The sequence below is a fragment of the Brachypodium distachyon genome, chromosome 3, assembly GCF_000005505.3.
Source record: "Brachypodium distachyon strain Bd21 chromosome 3, Brachypodium_distachyon_v3.0, whole genome shotgun sequence".
Lineage (NCBI taxonomy): Eukaryota > Viridiplantae > Streptophyta > Magnoliopsida > Poales > Poaceae > Brachypodium > Brachypodium distachyon.
The window spans coordinates 43,949,171-43,968,954 of NC_016133.3; the positions used below are offsets into that span (position 1 = coordinate 43,949,171).

General features: G+C 47.3%; 5 protein-coding genes across 8 annotated transcripts; 2 read left to right on the top strand and 3 right to left on the bottom strand.

The window, feature by feature from the left end:
* Positions 1-1,090: 1,090 nt before the first annotated feature.
* Positions 1,091-5,395, bottom strand: LOC104583757. 3 transcript variants are annotated; one of them, XM_024462646.1, is made up of 3 exons: positions 4,040-5,395; positions 3,720-3,736; positions 1,091-1,450 (listed from the first exon to the last, which is right to left on the bottom strand). In XM_024462646.1, exons 1-3 carry the CDS (start codon positions 4,894-4,896, stop codon positions 1,446-1,448), a joined length of 879 nt encoding a protein of 292 aa, XP_024318414.1. In that variant the 5' UTR covers positions 4,897-5,395; the 3' UTR covers positions 1,091-1,445. The 3 variants fall into 3 exon arrangements, with proteins under 3 accessions (XP_024318414.1, XP_024318413.1, XP_024318412.1); XM_024462645.1 differs by having other exon boundaries at positions 1,091-1,474; positions 3,654-3,736; positions 4,040-5,391; XM_024462644.1 differs by lacking the exon at positions 1,091-1,450 and adding an exon at positions 1,581-3,555 and having other exon boundaries at positions 3,654-3,736; positions 4,040-5,390.
* A 144-nt stretch (positions 5,396-5,539) lies between these two features.
* LOC100823083 (putative low molecular weight protein-tyrosine-phosphatase slr0328) lies at positions 5,540-8,611 on the top strand. Its single transcript, XM_003574874.4, has 6 exons — positions 5,540-5,977; positions 6,633-6,745; positions 6,834-6,969; positions 7,064-7,131; positions 7,765-7,851; positions 8,297-8,611. Exons 1-6 carry the CDS (start codon positions 5,644-5,646, stop codon positions 8,372-8,374), a joined length of 816 nt encoding a protein of 271 aa, XP_003574922.1. The 5' UTR covers positions 5,540-5,643; the 3' UTR covers positions 8,375-8,611.
* A 79-nt stretch (positions 8,612-8,690) lies between these two features.
* Positions 8,691-9,617, bottom strand: LOC100833801. The gene has a single exon (XM_003572451.4). The coding sequence runs from the start codon at positions 9,615-9,617 to the stop codon at positions 8,691-8,693; it is 927 nt and encodes a 308-aa protein (XP_003572499.1).
* Positions 9,618-10,489: 872 nt separating this feature from the next.
* Positions 10,490-13,291, bottom strand: LOC104584263. The gene is made up of 6 exons (XM_014900335.2): positions 12,601-13,291; positions 12,366-12,509; positions 11,549-12,294; positions 11,374-11,471; positions 11,079-11,301; positions 10,490-10,983 (listed from the first exon to the last, which is right to left on the bottom strand). The coding sequence occupies exons 1-6, from the start codon at positions 12,947-12,949 to the stop codon at positions 10,747-10,749; spliced, it is 1,797 nt and encodes a 598-aa protein (XP_014755821.1). The 5' UTR covers positions 12,950-13,291; the 3' UTR covers positions 10,490-10,746.
* Positions 13,292-14,134: 843 nt separating this feature from the next.
* LOC100823393 (peptidyl-prolyl cis-trans isomerase CYP71) lies at positions 14,135-19,439 on the top strand. 2 transcript variants are annotated; one of them, XM_010237102.2, is made up of 14 exons: positions 14,135-14,469; positions 14,598-14,683; positions 14,870-14,958; positions 15,116-15,355; positions 15,455-15,576; positions 16,071-16,146; positions 16,535-16,642; positions 16,729-16,905; positions 17,278-17,495; positions 17,622-17,754; positions 17,907-18,130; positions 18,355-18,508; positions 18,601-18,703; positions 18,930-19,439. In XM_010237102.2, exons 1-13 carry the CDS (start codon positions 14,222-14,224, stop codon positions 18,682-18,684), a joined length of 1,959 nt encoding a protein of 652 aa, XP_010235404.1. In that variant the 5' UTR covers positions 14,135-14,221; the 3' UTR covers positions 18,685-18,703; positions 18,930-19,439. The 2 variants fall into 2 exon arrangements, with proteins under 2 accessions (XP_010235404.1, XP_003574923.1); XM_003574875.3 differs by having other exon boundaries at positions 18,941-19,439.
* The last annotated feature ends 345 nt before the right edge of the window (positions 19,440-19,784 follow it).

Below are 19,784 nucleotides of genomic sequence, written 5' to 3' on the forward strand. Positions count from 1 at the left end.
ATGCGTTGGAAATATTCAATTATACAAACTCTGTATTGGAAATATGAATTAAGGAGTACATATTTGTAAGTATTGCAATGGTAGAAAAAAGATGATACGTAGTCTGTGAAATAGGAACTTCTGTTAAATATGGCACCAATTTTTTGAGGCCCTAAGAGCATCTCCGCTCGAGGCCCCTAAAAGCCTCCTAAATGGGCTTGGGGGTGCCGGCGCGGAAAAACCGACCCAGCCGGTCTCTCCAAATTGTTTTTTGCGCTGGCACGACCCAAAAAGTTAGCCGGCGTCCCAGACCGAACCCAGCACAAGGGGAGGTGAGTGGGGGCGTCAGCGGCTCGCGTTATTTCGGCGGGCCTGCCCTGTCAGGGGCCATTAATTGCCTCACCGGCTTCTCCTCCGCGCTCGAGGCGATTAATGGCGTTCACCGGGTCAAAACTCGTCAGTTGCCACGTGGCCACGCCCATGCGACTACCCAAGGCCAATCTCGCCGCGTTCCCACCATCCGCCGGTAGACATTCCCCGGCTATATGACGGTGCTCGGCATTCCTCTCCCTCTCGCCATCTCTCCCTCCCTCTCCTATACCTCAAAGAAATGGCCGTCGGCGACCAGAACTCGAGGAGACCGAGGCCCTCCATGAGCATGATTATCCGACACCGCCCGACTGCCGTCTGAAAGCCCCGTGGGCGCTGAGTCTCGACGGCATCCCCACGCCACCGGCGCCCCCCGGACGTGCCCGTCGGGCTGCCATCACCGCCCACTGGGCGCATGGCCTGACGGACACGCAGCGCCAGGACCCTGCATGAGACCGCGCCACCGGCACGAACTGGGAGGCCCTCTTCCGCGACCGACGCCCGCTAGGAGGGCCGCCAACACGGCCCGCTAGGAGGGCCATGGCCAGCGCCCACCACCACCCCGTCACAACATCGCCGAGCGGCTCTTGTCCTGGGCGGCCCAGACATTACCGGCAGGGATGGAGTACATTGCCGCCGGCAACCGCCCCGCCTGACATAGGTAACCCACGCCGACACAAACAGTAAGAGGCCGAAAGAATCGAAACAAACAAAAATGTCCTCATACGTGGCAACCGATCAATGGATGAGCACAAGCTAGATAAAAGGCAATTCAATCGTCTCATACATAGACATGCCCAGTATAGTATAGACAAACATGAACCACAGAGTGTTGCAAATAGATACTATCAGCAAGCCTGGGATGGTGGGTGTTAAAACCCTTCGGCTACGATGGGAAGATCAAATGCCAATTGCTCAAAAAGGGAAACGACATACTTCCTACGAAACCACCATCTCTTTAGGTTCCTTCTTGACAATCATACCAGAATCTCTACTTTATTACTAAACCTCTAAGTCCTTTAGGATTCTTTCTTGATAAGCATAGCAGAAACCTTTCCATCAGTCACACAATAGATCATCAGATACAATGTGATGGCTCACATAGGGTGAGCTTTATAGTATAAACCTAAAAACATTAATCTTGTCAATCAACAAAAATCACGTGAACGTAAAATTCAGTAAATATCATGTAAAATCAGTTATGTTTTAAAGTGCAGTAAATGTGTCACATCGAGAGGGCTAATAAGTCGTGTACCTGTTCAAACTTTCAACTAATTGTTGTTCATACATATGATACAAATTAAGGCTATAGTAACAAATGATATAATATATACAACAAGATACAAGCATAAATGAGCTGATAACTGCTACATTTTCCTCGGTCCAAGTTATGAAATTTGGACTTGATAGCACAAAAGAAATTATATCATAAAATTGCCCTGTTTTTCTTTTTCTATTGAATGCTAATTTTGTGCCGTTGAAGTGTGTGGAGTGATACAAAACTAGGTACAGATATAAACAAGTAACATAATCCATCTTCTTCTAATGAGCCGTGCAATTTTCAAAAGTACTCAAATGCTGGTAACTAGCAAGGATGGCATGTGACCTGTCTATTGCAGGAAAAGAAGTGCTGCTTCCCTACAGCTGTGCTAATTAACCCATATTCCTATATCATTAATTATTATTAACTCCAGTGCAAACGCAAACCTTCGTGTCCTTCATGTCAGGTATTGTCAATAAAACAAGAGTAAATTTCAAGGAACCACAGTTATTCAGGCAAGCTTCTCAACCACACTTTTTGATAATTTTCTCGCAAAACCACACTTCTTCAGACTAATCTTCTCAGTTTACCCAAAAACGATGTTTAAGCGCATTTGACACTTTTCCTTACAGGTGGGGCCCACTGTCAGGTCCATCCCATTTATGCATTTAGCCCCCCCCCCCCCATATTTTCACATTTATTTTTTTCCAGTCTTCCGGTCTGTACTATGTACGAAAAAAATAGGAAGTCTCAACTTGGGATTCCGGAGGTAACGCGTGCTGCGGCCGTGCGGGTGAACGCTGTCTCCCAGTCCGAACATGACGCATGCATGGAAAGAAGTTCAGCGCCACAATGATATCCAGCGTGTCCTCATATACCTGGGCGGCTGCTATGCTAATGTTGCTGATTCAAGTGTACTAATCGTATCAATGGTAATGAATCTACTTTGTTTAACAACTACTCCTAGTACTAGTAACTTTTCGTACATAGCCGTGCTGGCGGAGGCGCAGCGTGCAGAGGAAGCCGCAGGCGCTGGTGCCCCAGAGCACGAAGGAGGGGACGGCGAGCTCCTCCGCGACGCCCAGCGCGAAGCTGACGAGGCCGCTGAGCACAACGCAGGGCCACGAGCGGCGCGCGGCAGCTCCTGCGGAGCGACAGGTCGAGCCGGACCGTCTCGTGGAGCCTCAGGTAGAGGCGGACTGCTACTTCCTTGCGGAGCGACAGGCAGGCGCTCGTGGTTGTGCTCCGTGTTGATGAAGGTCACGCGCGCCCCGCGGGAGTGCAGCAACTCGCCCAGCTTCGGCGTCGGGTTGATGTGGCCTGAGCACGGGAACAGGAACAGCATCGCAGTTTTATGGGGCCGGAGCAGGAGGAGATGAAGGGGAGCAGGGGCAGCCAGAGGAGAGGAAGAAGAAGGGGGAGAAAATAAATGTGAAAACATGTGGGAGCTAAATGCATAAATGAAATGGACCTTACAGTGGGTCCCACCAGTAAGGAAAAGTGTCAAATGCACTTAAACATCGATTTTGGGTAAAATGAGAAGATTAGTCTGAAGAAGTGTGGTTCTGCAAGAAAATTATCGAAAAGTGTGGTTCTGTGAAAAGTTTACCTCAAGAAATGTGGTTCCTTGAAATTTACTCATAAAACAAATGGTCCAATATTAACTCTATGCAAACATTGCTACAGGGAATGAACACGGGCAATTAAAACCCAACTCAAATATAGATTCAGTGTTAGATCAAGACCTGGTATTCAACGGTAGTTGCTTCTGTGAGCATTGAGTAATGCCTAACTAATATAGCTCAACAGTAAAGCACATTCACTGACATCTGGACGAAGAAAGGTATAAACTGAAACTCAATCGCGTAGCACAGCACAATCATGCGATCGCATCTATATAGTGCTTATACCAGTATAGAACCACCATAGGACAGTGTTGATTCTTCCTGAATGGAGAAGAAACTCGGAACAAAGGCCAAGGACAGTTAACAACTTGCATGCAGTATAAACAGTGAACAGAAATAAATATAAGAGATGCAAATACCTAGTGCCATTCAAGAACTTGGGGAACTCAGAGGGGAGAAAAGACTGGAGAATGTGATGGCTCACGCCTGATTCTTCCTCTTCCTGCATACATCACGGGAAACATTAATGAGCTTGAGTCCACCTAATATAGCTCAACAGTAGAGCACATTCACTGACACATCTGAACGAAGAAAAGTATAAACTGAAAATCAATCAGAAGCCTTATAGCACAGCACAATCATGTGATCGCATCAATATAGCGCTTATACCAGTCTGGAACTACCATAGGACAGTGCCGATTCTTCCCGAATGGAGAAGAAACTCAGTACAAAGGCCAAGGACAGTTAACAACTTGCATGCAGTATAAACAGTGTACAGAAATAAATATATAAGAGATGCAAATACCTGGTGCCATTCAAGAACTTGGGGAACTCAGAGGGGAGAAAGGACTGGAGAAATCGGGACCTCAGTTCAACCATATCAGCATCTTCCTCACTTTGATCTTCTTGTCCAATATATGGAAGGACAGACACCACTGCGTTGGTACTGATGTCAATAGTTACCCTTGAAACCTTCTCAATCCAATTCTCATCATACTCGGATAAGAGGAAGTGTAACAGATGGGGCCTGTCCATACTCACGACAGGGTACATCAGAGCACAGCGTGGGAGACGCTCAGGGATATTGCAAGCCCACAAATCCACACTTCTGATGGAGAAATCCATGTGCCACTCCATGTTGCCTCTCTCTGATATCTTCAACACATGGGAGGTGATGGTAAAACCAGTACCAGGTTCCATCGGGCCCAAAAGCTCGCCATCATCACGGGAAACATTCATGAACTTGAGTACACCTTCAGCGACGCACACGCTGCGCTTCCTATCAAGAAATGGGCGTCGAAATGACCTCGGAGGGCGGTCCTCAATGGGCAGTCGGAGGTAAGATATCTTGGGCATCTCTTCAAACACTTCAAACATGTCGCAAAACACGATACCTCCTTTGCTGTAATCAACCCAGCACAGATATTTCCCGAAGGGGATCACGGCATCGGTGGCCCAGTAGAACAAATCCGAGGATTCATCCTCGCCACACTGGATCTGCACATTCTGCGAAACCTCCCACTTGTGATCATGATCATGGTTGGACAGTCGGGAGCGGAGCACACACAGTTCCCGTCCAGGTACTTGCAGCTGCGCCATGGCGAACTCGTCTTCGCCACGGCGCAGGAGACCAAGGATTTCACTGCGAAACGGGCGCGGCATGGTTATCTCCGTCCCGTTCTTCTTCACACGTATGACCACTGGCTGGGCACATATGGGGATCCGTTTGAGAAGCAGCGGCTATGAGGACGAGGGGGAGGCCCTGCAAAGGAAGCAATCCAGTTGTTGATGCGGCAAGGGGGAACCCTCCACCGCCACAGGTCTGCAGACGAGCTTGAAGACGATGGTGTCGCCGTGAGCCGTCACGAGGTCGCACGAGGGGGAGAACTCAGGATCGAGGCCGCCCGGCCACTTCACGTAGAAGCGGGAGATGCCCGGCGGCTCGGCGATGAGCAAGGCGACGCGGAAGGGGTCGCCCTGAGAGCTGGCGGAGGAGACCGCCAAGGGCGCCGCCTTGTCATCGGGGAAGGTCTCCGGGTCGTCCCTGCGGAACACGAAGCGTTCGAGCATCATCCAGTTGGGGAAGGCGCCGGCGGCGGCCATGGCGGATCGCCGGAGATGGATTTGTTCGTGGAACGAGGAAGACAGTTGAGAAACGGAAAATTTGCGGCGTTTTGGGGAATTTCCGGGAATCCGCTTTCATACAATGAAAGGGTATATATGCTGAATGAAAGCGTATTTGAGGGAATTCGCTTTCAGGCTCGAAAAGTGGGAAAGATAAAGAGAAGCTCCGCAAAACCGCGAACCCGCGCTCGTGTCTTCCGCTGCCGCCCGAGACGAACGCGAGCCACTCGCTCCCAAATCCGCAAGGCTTGGCTGGCTGGCTCCCCGCGGCCTCGCCGTCCGGCCATGCTCGCGGCGGCCGTCGCGTCGAGCTCCGGCCCCTCCGCCGCTTCATCCTCCTCCTTCTCCTCCTTTGCTCCGAACCCGACAGCGCGAGACCCGCTTAGGAGGAGGCGCACTCCTGCTCCACTTCAGCTTGGGCCAGCCGCCACTAACTGTAACCGCCAAGTGCGCGGCCGCACCGCGACCAGTCTCCGGCCTCGCGACCAGTTCGTGAACCCTCCTGCTCTTCGGACCCGATTCGCGGCGGCGGCGGGAGCGGAAGCGGAAGAGATGGCCGCGGAGGGGAGTGCTGCGGCGACGGAGGCCAAGCCCTTCGCCGTCCTCTTCGTCTGCCTCGGTAAAATCCCGCCAACCCTAGCTGATCCCCTCCTCTGTGTTGGCTGATTCGATTGGCTTTTCTGAATATCCGCGCGCCGATCTCCATATTTGGCTTTGCTTACCTCGCGCCTCGCTGCTTTTCGGATGCTTGTGCGTGTGAGAAGCGTCCGTGCTCTGCGGCCGCAGCGCGTTGTGCTGGTTCCATTTCCACCCTAGGAACGGAATTTGATCGCCCTGGTTCTCCCATGTCGCGTCACCGGTTTCTCGCTCGGTGTGGATGATCGGGATAGCCTTGTGCACACATGAGAATGAGATCTCTATGTTTTTCCCCCAAGATTACCATCCGGCCGGGGGTTGAGCCTTGCTCTCATAATTTTGGTCGGATAGCTCAGACTTTGTATGTGCAGATGTGCATTCACATTCCCATCAGGTGCCAGTACATGATCTGTATCGTTCTGAGACAGGTGCTTGATGCTTAGATTACATCTTGTCTCCATGTTTCTGAAGATGCAACGTTTGCCTTCTGCATTTATTAGCCTGTGTGCATCGGCATGCTGAAGTGTACATTTCCCCATGCCCTTTCGATGGAGGTCACTGACTTACCTTGGCCCATTCTTGTCAGAGCACGAAGTGCCCGTCTCATCTCTCGTCATTGATGTAAAATATGTGTACAGGGAACATCTGTAGGAGCCCTGCAGCTGAGGCGGTCTTCCGGAACCTTGTAAGCAAGCGTGGGCTGGATTCCAAGTTTCACATAGACTCTGCCGGTACCATCGGTTATCATGAGGTTGTATCCTGTATTTAGCTTGTTCATTTGTACACTTGGACTAGTTCTGTGGTGTTATCAGAATTAACAAGGGGTCACATTAATTCAGGGTAATAAGGCAGACTCAAGGATGACATCAGCTTCCAAGAAGCGGGGCATTGAGGTGACCTCAATATCCAGGCCAATTAAACCCTCAGACTTCCGAGATTTCGATCTTATCCTTGCAATGGACAAGCAGAATTATGGTTCTCTCTCACCTCCATTCTTTTGTTTTCAGTACCTCAGGACTAGTGTTGATGTATTGCTGCTTGATGCACTTTTATTTTGAGTGTTATGCAGAAGATATATTGAGTTCATTTGAGAGATGGCAACACAAGGAGCCCCTCCCAGACAGTGGACCCAAGAAGGTTAGGATCATGGGCTGACCTTATTTTGGGCAATCTTGACAATTTATATTTTCATCCTTGATCCTACATGGCAGTGAAATGAAAGGGTATCCATGGAAACACGAGCAATTTCTATCGTACTTCTGTCCCCTAAAGCCTTTTCCCATTTATCTAATTGATGATACAGTATGCACACATGTTTCTTTAGTGCATCAAAGGAGTTGATGAAATTTAACACTGCCATTTATTCCCCTACTAGTAACGCTCTTGATATTGCTGGAAATCTTATATCCTGGGCCACTTCATCGAGGTTCAGTTTATGTTGGGCAAATGCAGAACTCACTTATTTCATTTCTACTGTCTCTTTTGTTGTTTATTGCTTCAAAAAATATTGCTTATTCATTCTACGGAGCTTGCCTGGTCAAAAATATCTACAAGCGAGAAGTAATTTACTGGTTTCTCTCTTATCTCTGTAAAGGGGAATAGCTGCATAGTTGTCTGATAACGGATGATGATCCCTGACCTAGATTTATTCTTCCTCTAGTCATAAACAAAGTTTTCATATAGTTTAGGTTGTAAGCACATCATAGCTGATGCTGCTGTTGTTCATGGTCCAAAATTCACATGTATGACTTTTTGGTTTGTCCTTAATAGGTTAAGCTGATGTGCTCCTATTGCAAGCGACACACTGAGTCGGAAGTCCCAGATCCTTATTATGGAGGCTCCAAGGGATTTGAAAAGGTGAGTTCAGGACACAACGTAATTGTTCGTCACCTTGCAATTCATTTATGTAACTTTTGCTACCCCTTTCGTTCTAACGGAGTCACATTACTACGTCTAAAAAATATCTGGGTGAATCTTCTTCTGAAACGAAGATCCACCTAGGCTACTGTACTGTAGGCAGTAATCTGCAGACATTATGTGCAGCTTACTGAAACTGAAGGATTGCCTCGTTAGCATTAGTAAGCCAAAAATCACCAGCCATGAAAAGTGCGTATTTCAGTACATTAACATAAGGCGACCAAGAAAAAAAAGCTATCATTTGCATGCTGGAATACACCAATACCTGGATTTCCCTATGAGAATTCCTTGTGCACTCAACAAATCGCTGCTCAGAGTTCTTGCAAAAGCCATCAATTTATGTGTAGGATATGAGCTAAGCAATCTTTGGGCAATGTTTCTTCAGGTACTGGATCTGCTGGAAGATGCATGCGAGTCGTTACTCGACGACATCCTGGCGGGGAATGCAAATATTTCTGCTTGATCTCGGAATGAAGCGTACGAGCGTCAACACTGTTTGTTGAGACCTGGGTTGGACTGGAAAGGGGTCCTGTACCATAGCAGTCGATCATTTGATTTGCAGCAGCTTCAGCCACAACACAACACATATGTGGATTAGCTTCTTGTTTTCCGTCATAATCAGAAATCATTCAAAGGCCATCATGTCTGGTAAAATTTGTCCCCTGGTAGGATATATATGTTTCACATTTGCCTCTTTTCATTTACAGTTCAGAGAATTGGCTTGGTGCCACTGCAAACAAGTGTAGACATTGGAAAAACATTGGCTCCTGGCCATCGCATCACCGGCGGTAGCACTGGACGTGCAAGAAGAAACCCCCGCCGGTGCCGACAACCTCCGTCGCGGCCGGGGCGGTCTGGTCAGCCATCCAAAGCCTCCCTTCCTTCTCTGACCTTGCCCGCACCATGAACTGCGCCCCCTTCCCATCACCGCCGCGGCAACCGAACCACCAGTCATGGACATCCCACATGACGTCCACCACCTCGCCGTCGGGCAGCACCGCCGCACGGTTCCCCCGGAACCCCCACCGCAGCTGCCTCGCCACGGCCACCTCCTCCCCGTCAATGCTCACCCCGACCTCCCCTTCCCCTTCGGCGGTCACTCGCACCGACACCGAGTGCTCCTCCCCGCCCTCCCGGAACCTGCATTGCGTCGCGTGAATCACCGCTGCCGCCGTGGAGCGCAGCTGCTCGCGCCGGCTCACGAGGGTTGTGGCGGTAGATAGGGAGGAGGAGAGGCGGCAGGCAAGGTCACCGGAACCAAGGAGGAGGACGAGCTCCGCGTCGGCGACCACGGCGAGGCAGTAGTCGCCGCCGGACGGCTCCGGGGAAGACGGCGCGGACGCGTACTCCGCCGCAGCCACGTCCCAGTGGACCCCCATGGCCGTGCCGGCGCCGGTGACGAAGCCCCTGCTCCCCCGCTTCCGCCGCAGCACGTGCTGCTGGGCCCGGGCGGAGCTGCTAGACGGCGAGGAGAAGAGGACGCTGCTGCCTTGGTCGGAGAAAGCGATGGCGGCGATCCCCGCGGCTGCGGCGCTGCTCCTGGTCCACGTGACCCGGATCAGGATCCCCTTCCCCGAGGCCAGCTGCGCGCGGTACACGCTCGTGGTCGCCGCCTGCAGCGACCGGTCCAGCCCGCCGGTGCCGGAGACGGAGGCCGGCGACGCGGCACAGACGGCAGCTTCACGGAAGCACGACAGCTCCCGCATTGCTGGGTTTGCTTCACGACTAATTCGCTACTTGCGCCATTAGAAGCTGCAATTTCTCGCGTCAAATTAGTGAAGCTGCGACTGAAGGGATGGAGGAAGAGGGCGGAGACGATCGAGATGGGCTTTGATGCTCATTTGCTCGAAGATTTATCATCTACTACTGGTAGTATTATTATTGGCGATCCGATGCGATCATGCGAGGGTGTCTTGTCGTTGGTTGAGCGAGCCTGCATCTCTAATTGATGCTTTCTCGCGTATCCTAGCTTAGGTGGCACTGCAGCCCGTCTGCTGCGGCGACGCGCAACTCGCCTTCGCCTTCACCTCGCACGTGCACGTCCACGCCGTAAGCCGTTGAGCACCGCATAATGGCGACGAGCAGCAGGAGCTCTGAAGCGCCAATTCTTCTGCAAAGTCGCAGCGCCCTAGCTGTTGAGGCAACGGGGCATGCTCTGAAGTACCTTGGGGAGACCCAGCGGAGCGCAACCTGACAATGGCAACCCACATGTGAAACACAATTTCATATTTCAGAAAATCGTGTTGTAAACTAAATAGTGCAGTCATGAACATTCTAAAATCACAGGAAATTGGCTCGTTCGTGTGGACTACATGTATTCCGAATGGGGCCCTCTAATATGGAGTAGAACGCATTAATTATGCCAAAGTCAAACTCTGCTTATTTCTCCTCCCAGCGCACACATGGTTACCACTTGCTCCAAATGGAGTACAACTGAAGAGTGAGAGTTTTATTTCCAAACGACCACTACCAAAAGATAAAGATAACGAAATTACTCAAGGACCGTCAACTACTGTTGGAGATGAACAAAAGGTTTCATCCCGCATGCTGAAAAAAGAGTTAAACAGAACAGGAAATGAAAAGAAAAGAACAGAGGTAGTAGCTCAATTTTTTTTTCCTAGGGACAAGTTTTTCAAAATGCCAGCACACACTTACAGCGAGAGTGATCAAGTAAACACATTCAAGTTCAGTAGAACTCTATGCAATTCCTAGTTTAGCACAACTCTTAACAGCCTTTTTGTTTTCTCATGTTTCAGAAGCCATCTCTCGGATTGATTTTTCTTCAGCCACCGCGGCGATGGCAGTCCCCCGCAGGCTCCGAAAGGGCCTTCGCCTTCAGCTGCGCTTTGAAGGCGGGGAGGCTGGCCTCGAGTGCGGCGACTCCTGCGGCTGAGACCTCAAGGCCGTGTTCTCGGCTTTGAGCTTCTTGTTCTCGTCTGCCGCTAGTACTAACTTGGCCTCCAAGGCCTCCAGGCGGGAATGCACAGCCGTGGCCTGGTCCGTGTTTTCTTGGCGGAGTTTCTCCATCTCCTGCAATAGCATCTTTTCACGGGCGACAGCCTCAGCGGCTTGCTGAAACGAACAAGGGAGGAGTGAGGTACTCACAAACGCATCCAGATATATAAAAAAACAAAAACGAATAAGCCAGGGATTTCTATAATCCTTACACTCATTAGCAAAATGGCATTAGTGAGGTCCTTCGGCCCTGGATTGATTATTGTATCGGCAATGGACCGTACGACTTCCCCTGATGCCCCAGCAGCTGAGAGGGCGATTTGGGAGGATGCAACCACCATCCCGGTAGACGTCGCCTCTGCAGCGTGTCCGACAGTCGGTGGTGGGGCTGCCGAGGCAGAACTCGGAACCTCACTTGGAGTGACTCCGGAGGAGCTAGAAGCATAAGCGAGATTGAGAGAGGATCTCCCAGGAACATGATGAGGGAGGCAAGGAAACAGACCATACCTCGGATTGTCCCTGCGCCGGGTTCTTTTGCCTCTGGCACAGACTTCCTGCGTCGCAAGGTCATTGACCCCATCTGTCGTCTTTTTCCGTTGCGTGGTCTGCACAAAGAAAAAATAGCCTGTTAGATTTAAACACGACTTATTGCGAATAATGAGAAGGGTAAATCGAAACCTACTTTTCCTGGCGGCTCCGATGCCACTGGCTCCAGTGAAGGCAGCAGCGATGGTGTAGGCGTCTTCGACTTCGAAGTTGCAGGGACACCACACAAATTCTCATTTTTAGAAGAAGATGAGGCTTTGGGTGTTTCAATGCCATGCAATTTGTCAAGGTGCCTACGCAGAGTAGAAGTGCCCGCTTTTTTTGTGCCACCTGCGAAGCGCTTTTTACAATGTTTGCAGTCCGCCCATACTGTATCATCTATTATTGTCTCGACGAAGTGCTCCCATACTGCTGACCATTTCTTTTTCAATGTCCCTTTTGGTTTATCCGCCTTGGTCGTCTCTTCAAAACAGTTTTGAACAGCATCTATCCATGAAGCATCTGTACTTGCTGCAGCTTCTCCATTGTCCACTAGCATCCTTTCGGGAGGCGTGTTGCTTTGGTCAAACGCCACAGGTGATTCAACATGCCTACTTGCTGATTTCTGGGCATCTATTTCTTTTGGCTTTTCATTCCCCGACAAAAGAATATTACCCTCCGATGATCCTTCTGTGAGCTTCAATGCAGTTTCCATGTCTGGAATTCCCCCAGAAGATTTGGGCGGAGGATAAACTTCCTGGATAGAAATCCTTGAGACAGATCGAAGATTTTGAGACAGATCGAAGAGGTCAGTATCAGATGGGAAGACGTCGTTGCAATGGATGCAATACTTCAGTTCTCCATCTTTCTTGGACTTGAAGTGCTTTAAGAAGTCATTTGGACCTGACATAGAAGGTTTGAGAAAGGATATACACGGCAAAGAGGGGAACGAGCAGAATAGACGAAAAGCTTACCATAAGGTTTGCGAACCACGGTTAACACATCGTATGTGTTATCGTCGTCGTCGTTATACTGGATTATCACCGAACGTTTCGGTCGTCTCAGCGGTATCTCCATCTGCATCTTCAGCCGTCTCAGCTGTCTATGCAGGCGGGCAACTGCATGTGATAAACACATACGGTGTTTTAGAGAAGATGGAGACGGCAAGAAACATGAATAAAGAAACTAAAGAATTTGAAAAAAGCTCACAGATGAGTGCCACAGCCTGTTCAATCTGATGGGAGCAGGGGGGAATCCATGTATAGGGGTCCCAGGGCGTCACCCAGATGTCCGGCGGCGACGCCGGGCTAAAAGGAAGAAGCGACCGTGGCGGCGACCGCAATGGGCATGATCTGAGTAGCGAAATCCACTCTTCTTCGTCCTCGCCGCCGCCACCACCGAGGGGGTCGATGGACATCGGAAGCGAATCCTGCTGCTGCGGGAGGGTAATCTGAGGATGCGCCAACTCGAGTTGCCATGACCAGCCACCGGTGGAGGAGTCCACTTCCATCGGGAGCGGATCCTGCTGCAGGGGAGCCCCCCAAGGAAACTGCGACATCGAAGGGAGTGGTGAAGAACTTGACGTATGCTGGTTTCGGCTGGACTGAGCGATGGAGGTGTGCAGAGAGTGTGAGTGGAGAAATTAGGTGAAAACAGACAAGGAATTTTCTACATTACTTAAAGGGATGGAGAAAGGCTCAGGCTCGGGCTTACAATTGCGCTGACAGCCTCGGGCTCGGGCTTACATACAATGAGGAACAGCAAGGAAAAGAAAGCCTCGTCGGGCTTGTTGGTCCCAGCTGCACGCGTTAACCGCCGAAAGCAGGAGCAACCGAGAAAATGCAATACCGAAAGTCAAGCCGTCTAGAAAAGGCATGTCATCACTCACTCAAACCAAATACTCCGTATGAAAATTCTAAACGCTGTATCCTTGTGTTTGTCAAAAAAGGATTTTCCAAAACTAGATCCCCGAGAGTATGCTCTAGTGACTTTCTTTATGAAAGCAAATCAACACAAAGTTTAAGGACAAATTGACACGAATGCTCTGGCAAAAGTCACAGAGCATGGTTAATCCAACTTGCTAATTTCGAGATGAGTTTGACATCAAAAATCGTGTGTGTTTTTTGTTGCAGAAAAAAGCTATTATTTTTGTGCGCAAAAGAAAAAAGGCTATTGTTATCTATCCCTAGTACTAAAGGTACAGGACGGAGCACCGAAAAAAAAAAGACCCTCTAGAAAATCTCAAAATAAAATAAAATTTGTGACCGTTGATTTGATCCATCAAAGCACCCACAAGCATTGAGCTCATCACAACCTTTTCGACCAACGTGTCGGCAGGGTTTTTTTTAGAACAACGATGTGGCTTTATTGATTCATGAAACAAATTGTACAAAAGGCGAAACACGAATGAACACAAAACAAAGAAGAGTACTCAACAATGCTGTCAAAAAAAATATGCTCAACAAAACTAAAAGCTTTATTATAGTCTTTCGAAGTAAACTTCTCTTGATCTATCTTTTTCAAGACAATCTGTAAAACTGTTTTTCTGTCGAAAAATCAAAAGGAAAATGATTAAAAACACGAAAAGACGACTTGTCGGGCTTATTCGTACTTTTCTCGAGTTATCGGGCCGTATGAAGCTGGGCCCATCTTAGGCCCACACTGTTGCATAGCCCAGGTAAGGACGTTTTGCTAACAAGCCCCCGAAATATTTCTGTAATCCGAACTACTCTAGCTTCTCGAAGCTCCAAAGCCCAAACACCCGCTCCCCCCAAATCCCCTCCCTGAACCCTAGTAGTCGCGGGAGAGCTCAAGCTCGAGCTCGCTAGCCATGGCCACGACGAGCGACCCCACGGCTGACCCCGCCCTACCCACCGAGACGGCCGAGGGCGACGCCGTGCAGGAGCAAGAGCACGGCAATGGCGCGGCAGCCGCCCCCGCCGTGGTGCTGCAGCAGCAGGGGCAGGGGGAGGAGGAGGAAGAGTTGATCGGGCCGGGCCCGGCGCCGGCAAGGCAGCGGCAGAAGCGCCCGCTCCAGTTCGAGCAGGCCTTCCTCGACGCGCTCCCCTCCGCCGCCATGTGGGTATTCGTATTCTCCCCCTCCTCCCTCCGTTTAGGGCTATAGCACTTTTTGGGAGGCGCTTTGTGTTCTGCTTCGTGGAGGAGTTAGTTGCTAATTGTTGTTTGGCGGTTTTCGTTTCTTGCAGGTACGAGAAGAGCTATATGCACCGGGATGTTGTCACCCATGTCGCAGTCTCCCCTGCCGACTTCTTCATCACCGGGAGCGCAGATGGTGATTTCTCACACTCCCTGTGTCCTATGTTTGTGAGCAGTCAGTGTTTTCGAATTTGTAGTGTTCCTTGTCACTGGATGGATTCACTTGCTGGATCTATGCTGTTGAGCTTATAGGAAGTTCTCATTGATTTTGTTTCATATAATGGGAGCTGAACTGGCCCTTCTGATTTTTTTTTCTCCGCAGGACATCTTAAATTCTGGAAGAAGAAACCGAGTGGGATTGAGTTTGCTAAACATTTTCGGTCCCATCTCAGTCCTATCGAAGGTTTAGCTGTGAGTCCCCACATTCTCTTACCTTCACCTCTTCAATTAAGATATTATTATGCAATGCAAAGTATATTTATCTTGCTAGTTGCTGCTCCTAGTTGTTCCGCATACATGTGATACTACGGACAACTGCAAATTATTATAGCGTGATTCAGTAATGCAGGTTAGCGTTGATGGCTTACTTTGCTGCACAATCTCCAACGACCGGTCTGTCAAGATATATGATGTTGTAAACTATGACATGATGTTTATGATGCGTCTCCCATTTGTCCCTGGGGCGATTGAGTGGGTTTATCGACAGGGCGATGTTAAGCCGAAACTTGCTGTTAGTGACAGGAATACATCTTTCATTCATGTATATGATACCCATTCTGGTTCAGTTGATCCCGTCATCTCCAAAGAGGTATTTTTGGGTTGTTGCCTTCTATGTTTCTTTGTATAATTAATTCATGTGAATTCAAGTAACCAAAGGACATGCACTGAGATTTTTCTTAACCTGCAGATTCATTCTGGCCCTGTAAAAGTTATGAAATATAATCATGCCCAGGATGTCGTTGTATCTGCTGATGCCAAAGGACTCTTGGAATATTGGTCCCCATCTACCCTAAAGTTTCCAGAAGATGTGTATGTTCTTACTTCCTGGAGTTGGAGTTATTTTCAGCATCATGCTGTCTCATATTTGGTCTATGCCAAAATATTTTTTTCTGAACACCTGAAAACTCAAGTACATGCTTTCACCTCCTAGTATGTTTACTCAAAACTTGGCAACTTGAACAATGGAACAAATAATATGTGGTTGAATCCTGTAGGTCTTGATTAGATATTATTCTGTTTAGTAAAGTGCAGGATTCTAAGGAATATCATATTCAATGTCTGAACTTGAAATCTAAGGAATATCATATTCAATGTCTGAAATTAAAATCTTGGTCTGCCTGCCTAGTTTTTCTGATTGGATCATTATTCTGTAATTCCGTTCATCATAACTCTGTAAACATGTTCTATGAAGTCCTCCCTTTCAGATAGCTATACTTATATGGTCTATGAAATGTTTGTTTCCTCATTGGTAAACGCATCAACTCATTGAATTAATACTTGCCTCTGCTATCTGCTCTGTGCAGGGTGAACTTTCGTTTAAAGACAGACACAAATCTGTTTGAACTTGCAAAATGCAAGACAAGTGTGTCTGCTATTGAGGTACCTTTTATTTGGCCCTTCGTGATTAGCTTATGTTGCTTCTTAATTCATGAGGTATACATTGCACAACGAGGAGCTTGAATGGTTTGTATCGGAACATATCTAAACATAGGCTGCCTCATAGCATGTGTTTTCTTGGTTCTTTTTTACCAGCACAGCTCTTTAATGATACAGATACCTGAATTTGTAAGATGTATCCATCTTATCTCATCTGTAGTTGCCTAGATAACTACACTGTTACTATGATGGGCTGAAAATGATGTCAATCGTTTGAAAAAACAGCAGCGTAGGTCTATTGTATTACCAATTCTGATAAAGTGATAATTATTAGAAATGATAGTCCCTATATACATTGAATAACTCTACATAATAAGCTGGTGTTATTCAGGTGAGCAACGATGGCACTCAGTTTGCTGTCACATCCCCTGATCGCAGGATAAGGGTATTTTGGTTCAAAACTGGAAAGTTAAGACGTGTATATGATGAGTCCCTTGAGGTAAGAAACTCCATCTGTTCAATGCTTGCGCAGCACAGATTAATATGTTTGGTTCTTAATTTCTAACTGAATATTTTTACCTGTAGGTGGCACAAGATCTTCAGAAAAGTGATGTTCCATTGTATCATCTCGATGCTATTGATTTTGGGCGAAGAATGGCTGTTGAGAAGGAAATAGAGAAGACAGAAAATGTTCCACAGCCTAATGCTGTCTTTGATGAGAGCAGCAACTTTCTTATTTATGCCACTCTTCTGGGCATAAAGGTATGCTGTAGTTCTTCTCTTTCCCATTCTTTCTTTTATATTTTGTACTTTATGTACTTCAATATTATTCCAGTACTGTTTTGTTGTATAATTAATTTGCTGCCCTTTGTTACATTTTGGATGATAAACATTTCTCAAGGAAATATAATATGTTAAGAAAGGCATTTGAGATTACCTTCTTATATGGATCAGCTGGCTAGTCAAATAACCACTGTAGTAGCTGTAGCAGCTTCTGCCACAGGGTAGTTGCTCATTTTGAGCTATTCCTATTTGCTGATTGCATTTACGAAAAATGACTGTTTTTGTCTGGCATCTTGCACCTCTGAACTACTGGGCTGAATGTTTTCCTGTACCACTTCCATACATATGCAGGTTGTAAATTTGCACACGAATAAGGTTTCCCGTATCCTGGGAAAGGTAGAGAACAATGAGAGGTTTCTGAGAATTGCTTTATATCAAGGTGACAAAGGGAATAAGAAGGTTAGGAAAATTCCTTCAATAGCTGCCAATGTCAATGATAGCAAGGAGCCTTTATCAGATCCTACTTTGCTCTGTTGTGCGTTCAAGAAACACAGAATATATACCTTCAGGTACGCCAGTTCATTGGCTGGTTGCTCACTGCCACTTGCCAACAGTGACTCCCTCGTTAGATCTTTGTTCAGATTGTTATTCTTAAAAGATTAACGATCCGCTTTGTTTCGATTCCTTATATACAGTCGTAGAGAACCTGAGGAGCCTGAAGATGCAACCAAGGGTAGGGATGTTTTCAATGAAAAACCACCACCCGAGGAGCTTTTGTCTGTGTCAGAATTAGGAAAGACTGCTACGACATCACTACCTGACAATTTGGTATGTTTACTCGGCATTTATATCTAGTGATTGACTAATTGTTATTGCTTGGGTGGATTGAAACCAATATCTGAATCATATGCGAGGGACAGTGTCTCAACATGTTTTTGTTCTGCGTCGCAGTAACTTATAGGAGTATTCCGTTGTTTCAGGTATTTCACACTTCTATGGGTGATATTCACTTGAAACTATATCCAGAAGAGTGTCCAAAAACCGTGGAGAACTTCACTACTCACTGTCGGAATGGCTATTATGACAATCTCATATTTCATCGTGTAATTAAAGGATTCATGGTCCAGACTGGCGATCCTTTGGGGGATGGCACTGGAGGGCAATCAATCTGGGGCAGGGAATTTGAAGATGAATTTCATAAAAGGTATTCTATCACTTCTCTTTTTCTCATTCGCACAAATTAGTCCATTTTTGTTCATCTTAATGTACCTTTAGTAAATTTAATAGCTCTGTAAGTTTGTTATCCATGAACAATCTCGATATGGTTGTTTAAATTCCATATACGCTGTCCTTGTTGTCAAAGAGAACACTTTCTTTTATGGATGTCCCTGTAGGCTTATATTGACAACTACTTTGGTCATATTGCAGCTTGAGACATGACAGGCCATTTACACTTTCAATGGCTAATGCGGGACCGAATACCAATGGTTCTCAATTCTTTATCACCACTGTGGCAACTCCATGGCTAGATAACAAACATACAGTGTTTGGTAGAGTTGTAAAAGGGATGGATGTTGTTCAGGTACCAAACTTTTGCATAATCTCTGGTTGGCTGAATGCTGTGTTTTCATTTCCCTTGTTTTGTCTTTCTAATACTGTGCTTTGTCTTTGAAGCAAATTGAGAAGGTGAAGACCGATAAAAATGACAAGCCCTATCAGGATGTGAAGATCTTGAATGTTACAGTTCCCAAGACATAAGCTCCCTCCTAATCAATTGGTAAGTGTTTCTTCTCTCGGTTTCTTCATGTAGCCTCATCCTCCTCTTCAGGATTTTGGTATGTTTTGGATTGAATTTCTTGTTTACTTGTTGTACATCTCGAGGCAAACTTGTAAAACATGTTTTGTATTTACATACAGTGTTTATCTGGGAAGTTAGATCTACTGTTCCGTTCTGTTAGTCTTGTTTCCCTGGTTCATCTATCACCTTTGTTCTCATGTCACAGACCTCCTGCAGGGTTGCTGCCTTACTGGTTGTTCACTGACCTGTCTCAAGATAAACGTGCTTTCCTCGACTCTTGTTAGAAGCGCTGCTGTTTTCTGCTCTGGTGCTTTGAATTTATACCCTTCACCATCGCCCCGAGGGAGTAGAACCGTGCAACTTGTGTCCTGACGATGTCTTCATCGTCAAAGTTAATAGCGATCCTAACATTTCATCGCTGTCTGGCAGAATCATTTCCCTAAGTCTGCAGGCAAAAAAAACTTTTAAACAGCTGAGTTGTAGTGCAGGAGGATATGAGGATGAATTTTTTTCCCCAGCACGTGGCATGTGTAATCTTGTAATTTGATGAGAATAGTTAATATTGGAGAATGTTGATGTAATTCCCTGGGGTGGTTATAATTGTTTCTTGGCATTTAGGATTGTTGTTGGACTGGACCATACATACAGTTGCAAAGTTTAAAACTCATCTTTGCTGCAGTCGGCGCGTGTGGACGCTGACGTTTCAACTGGTGAATATCACCTGTCGCTGTTGACCGGATGTAAAAGGGAGGAGGGAGGAGGAATCTTTCTTCTTTCGTTTGGCCGATTTATTGTTGACGCGTCCTGCTTGAATCATGCCGTGGGTGAACCTGGACGGCGTGTCTTCGCTACTGCAGGAGGAGCTAGAGGAGGCATCTAACACTGCTGTCCCAGCAAGCTAACACTGCTGCCTAAACTCATCTGAGAATAGAATTCGATTAGAGAAAAGGACTGTTTGTATTCTTCCGATTCATATTAATTGTTGAAATATTATTCTACTAGATGAGCAAATTTGAGACAATTAGTATGGATCAGAGTGAGTAGCAGACAATACATGCTC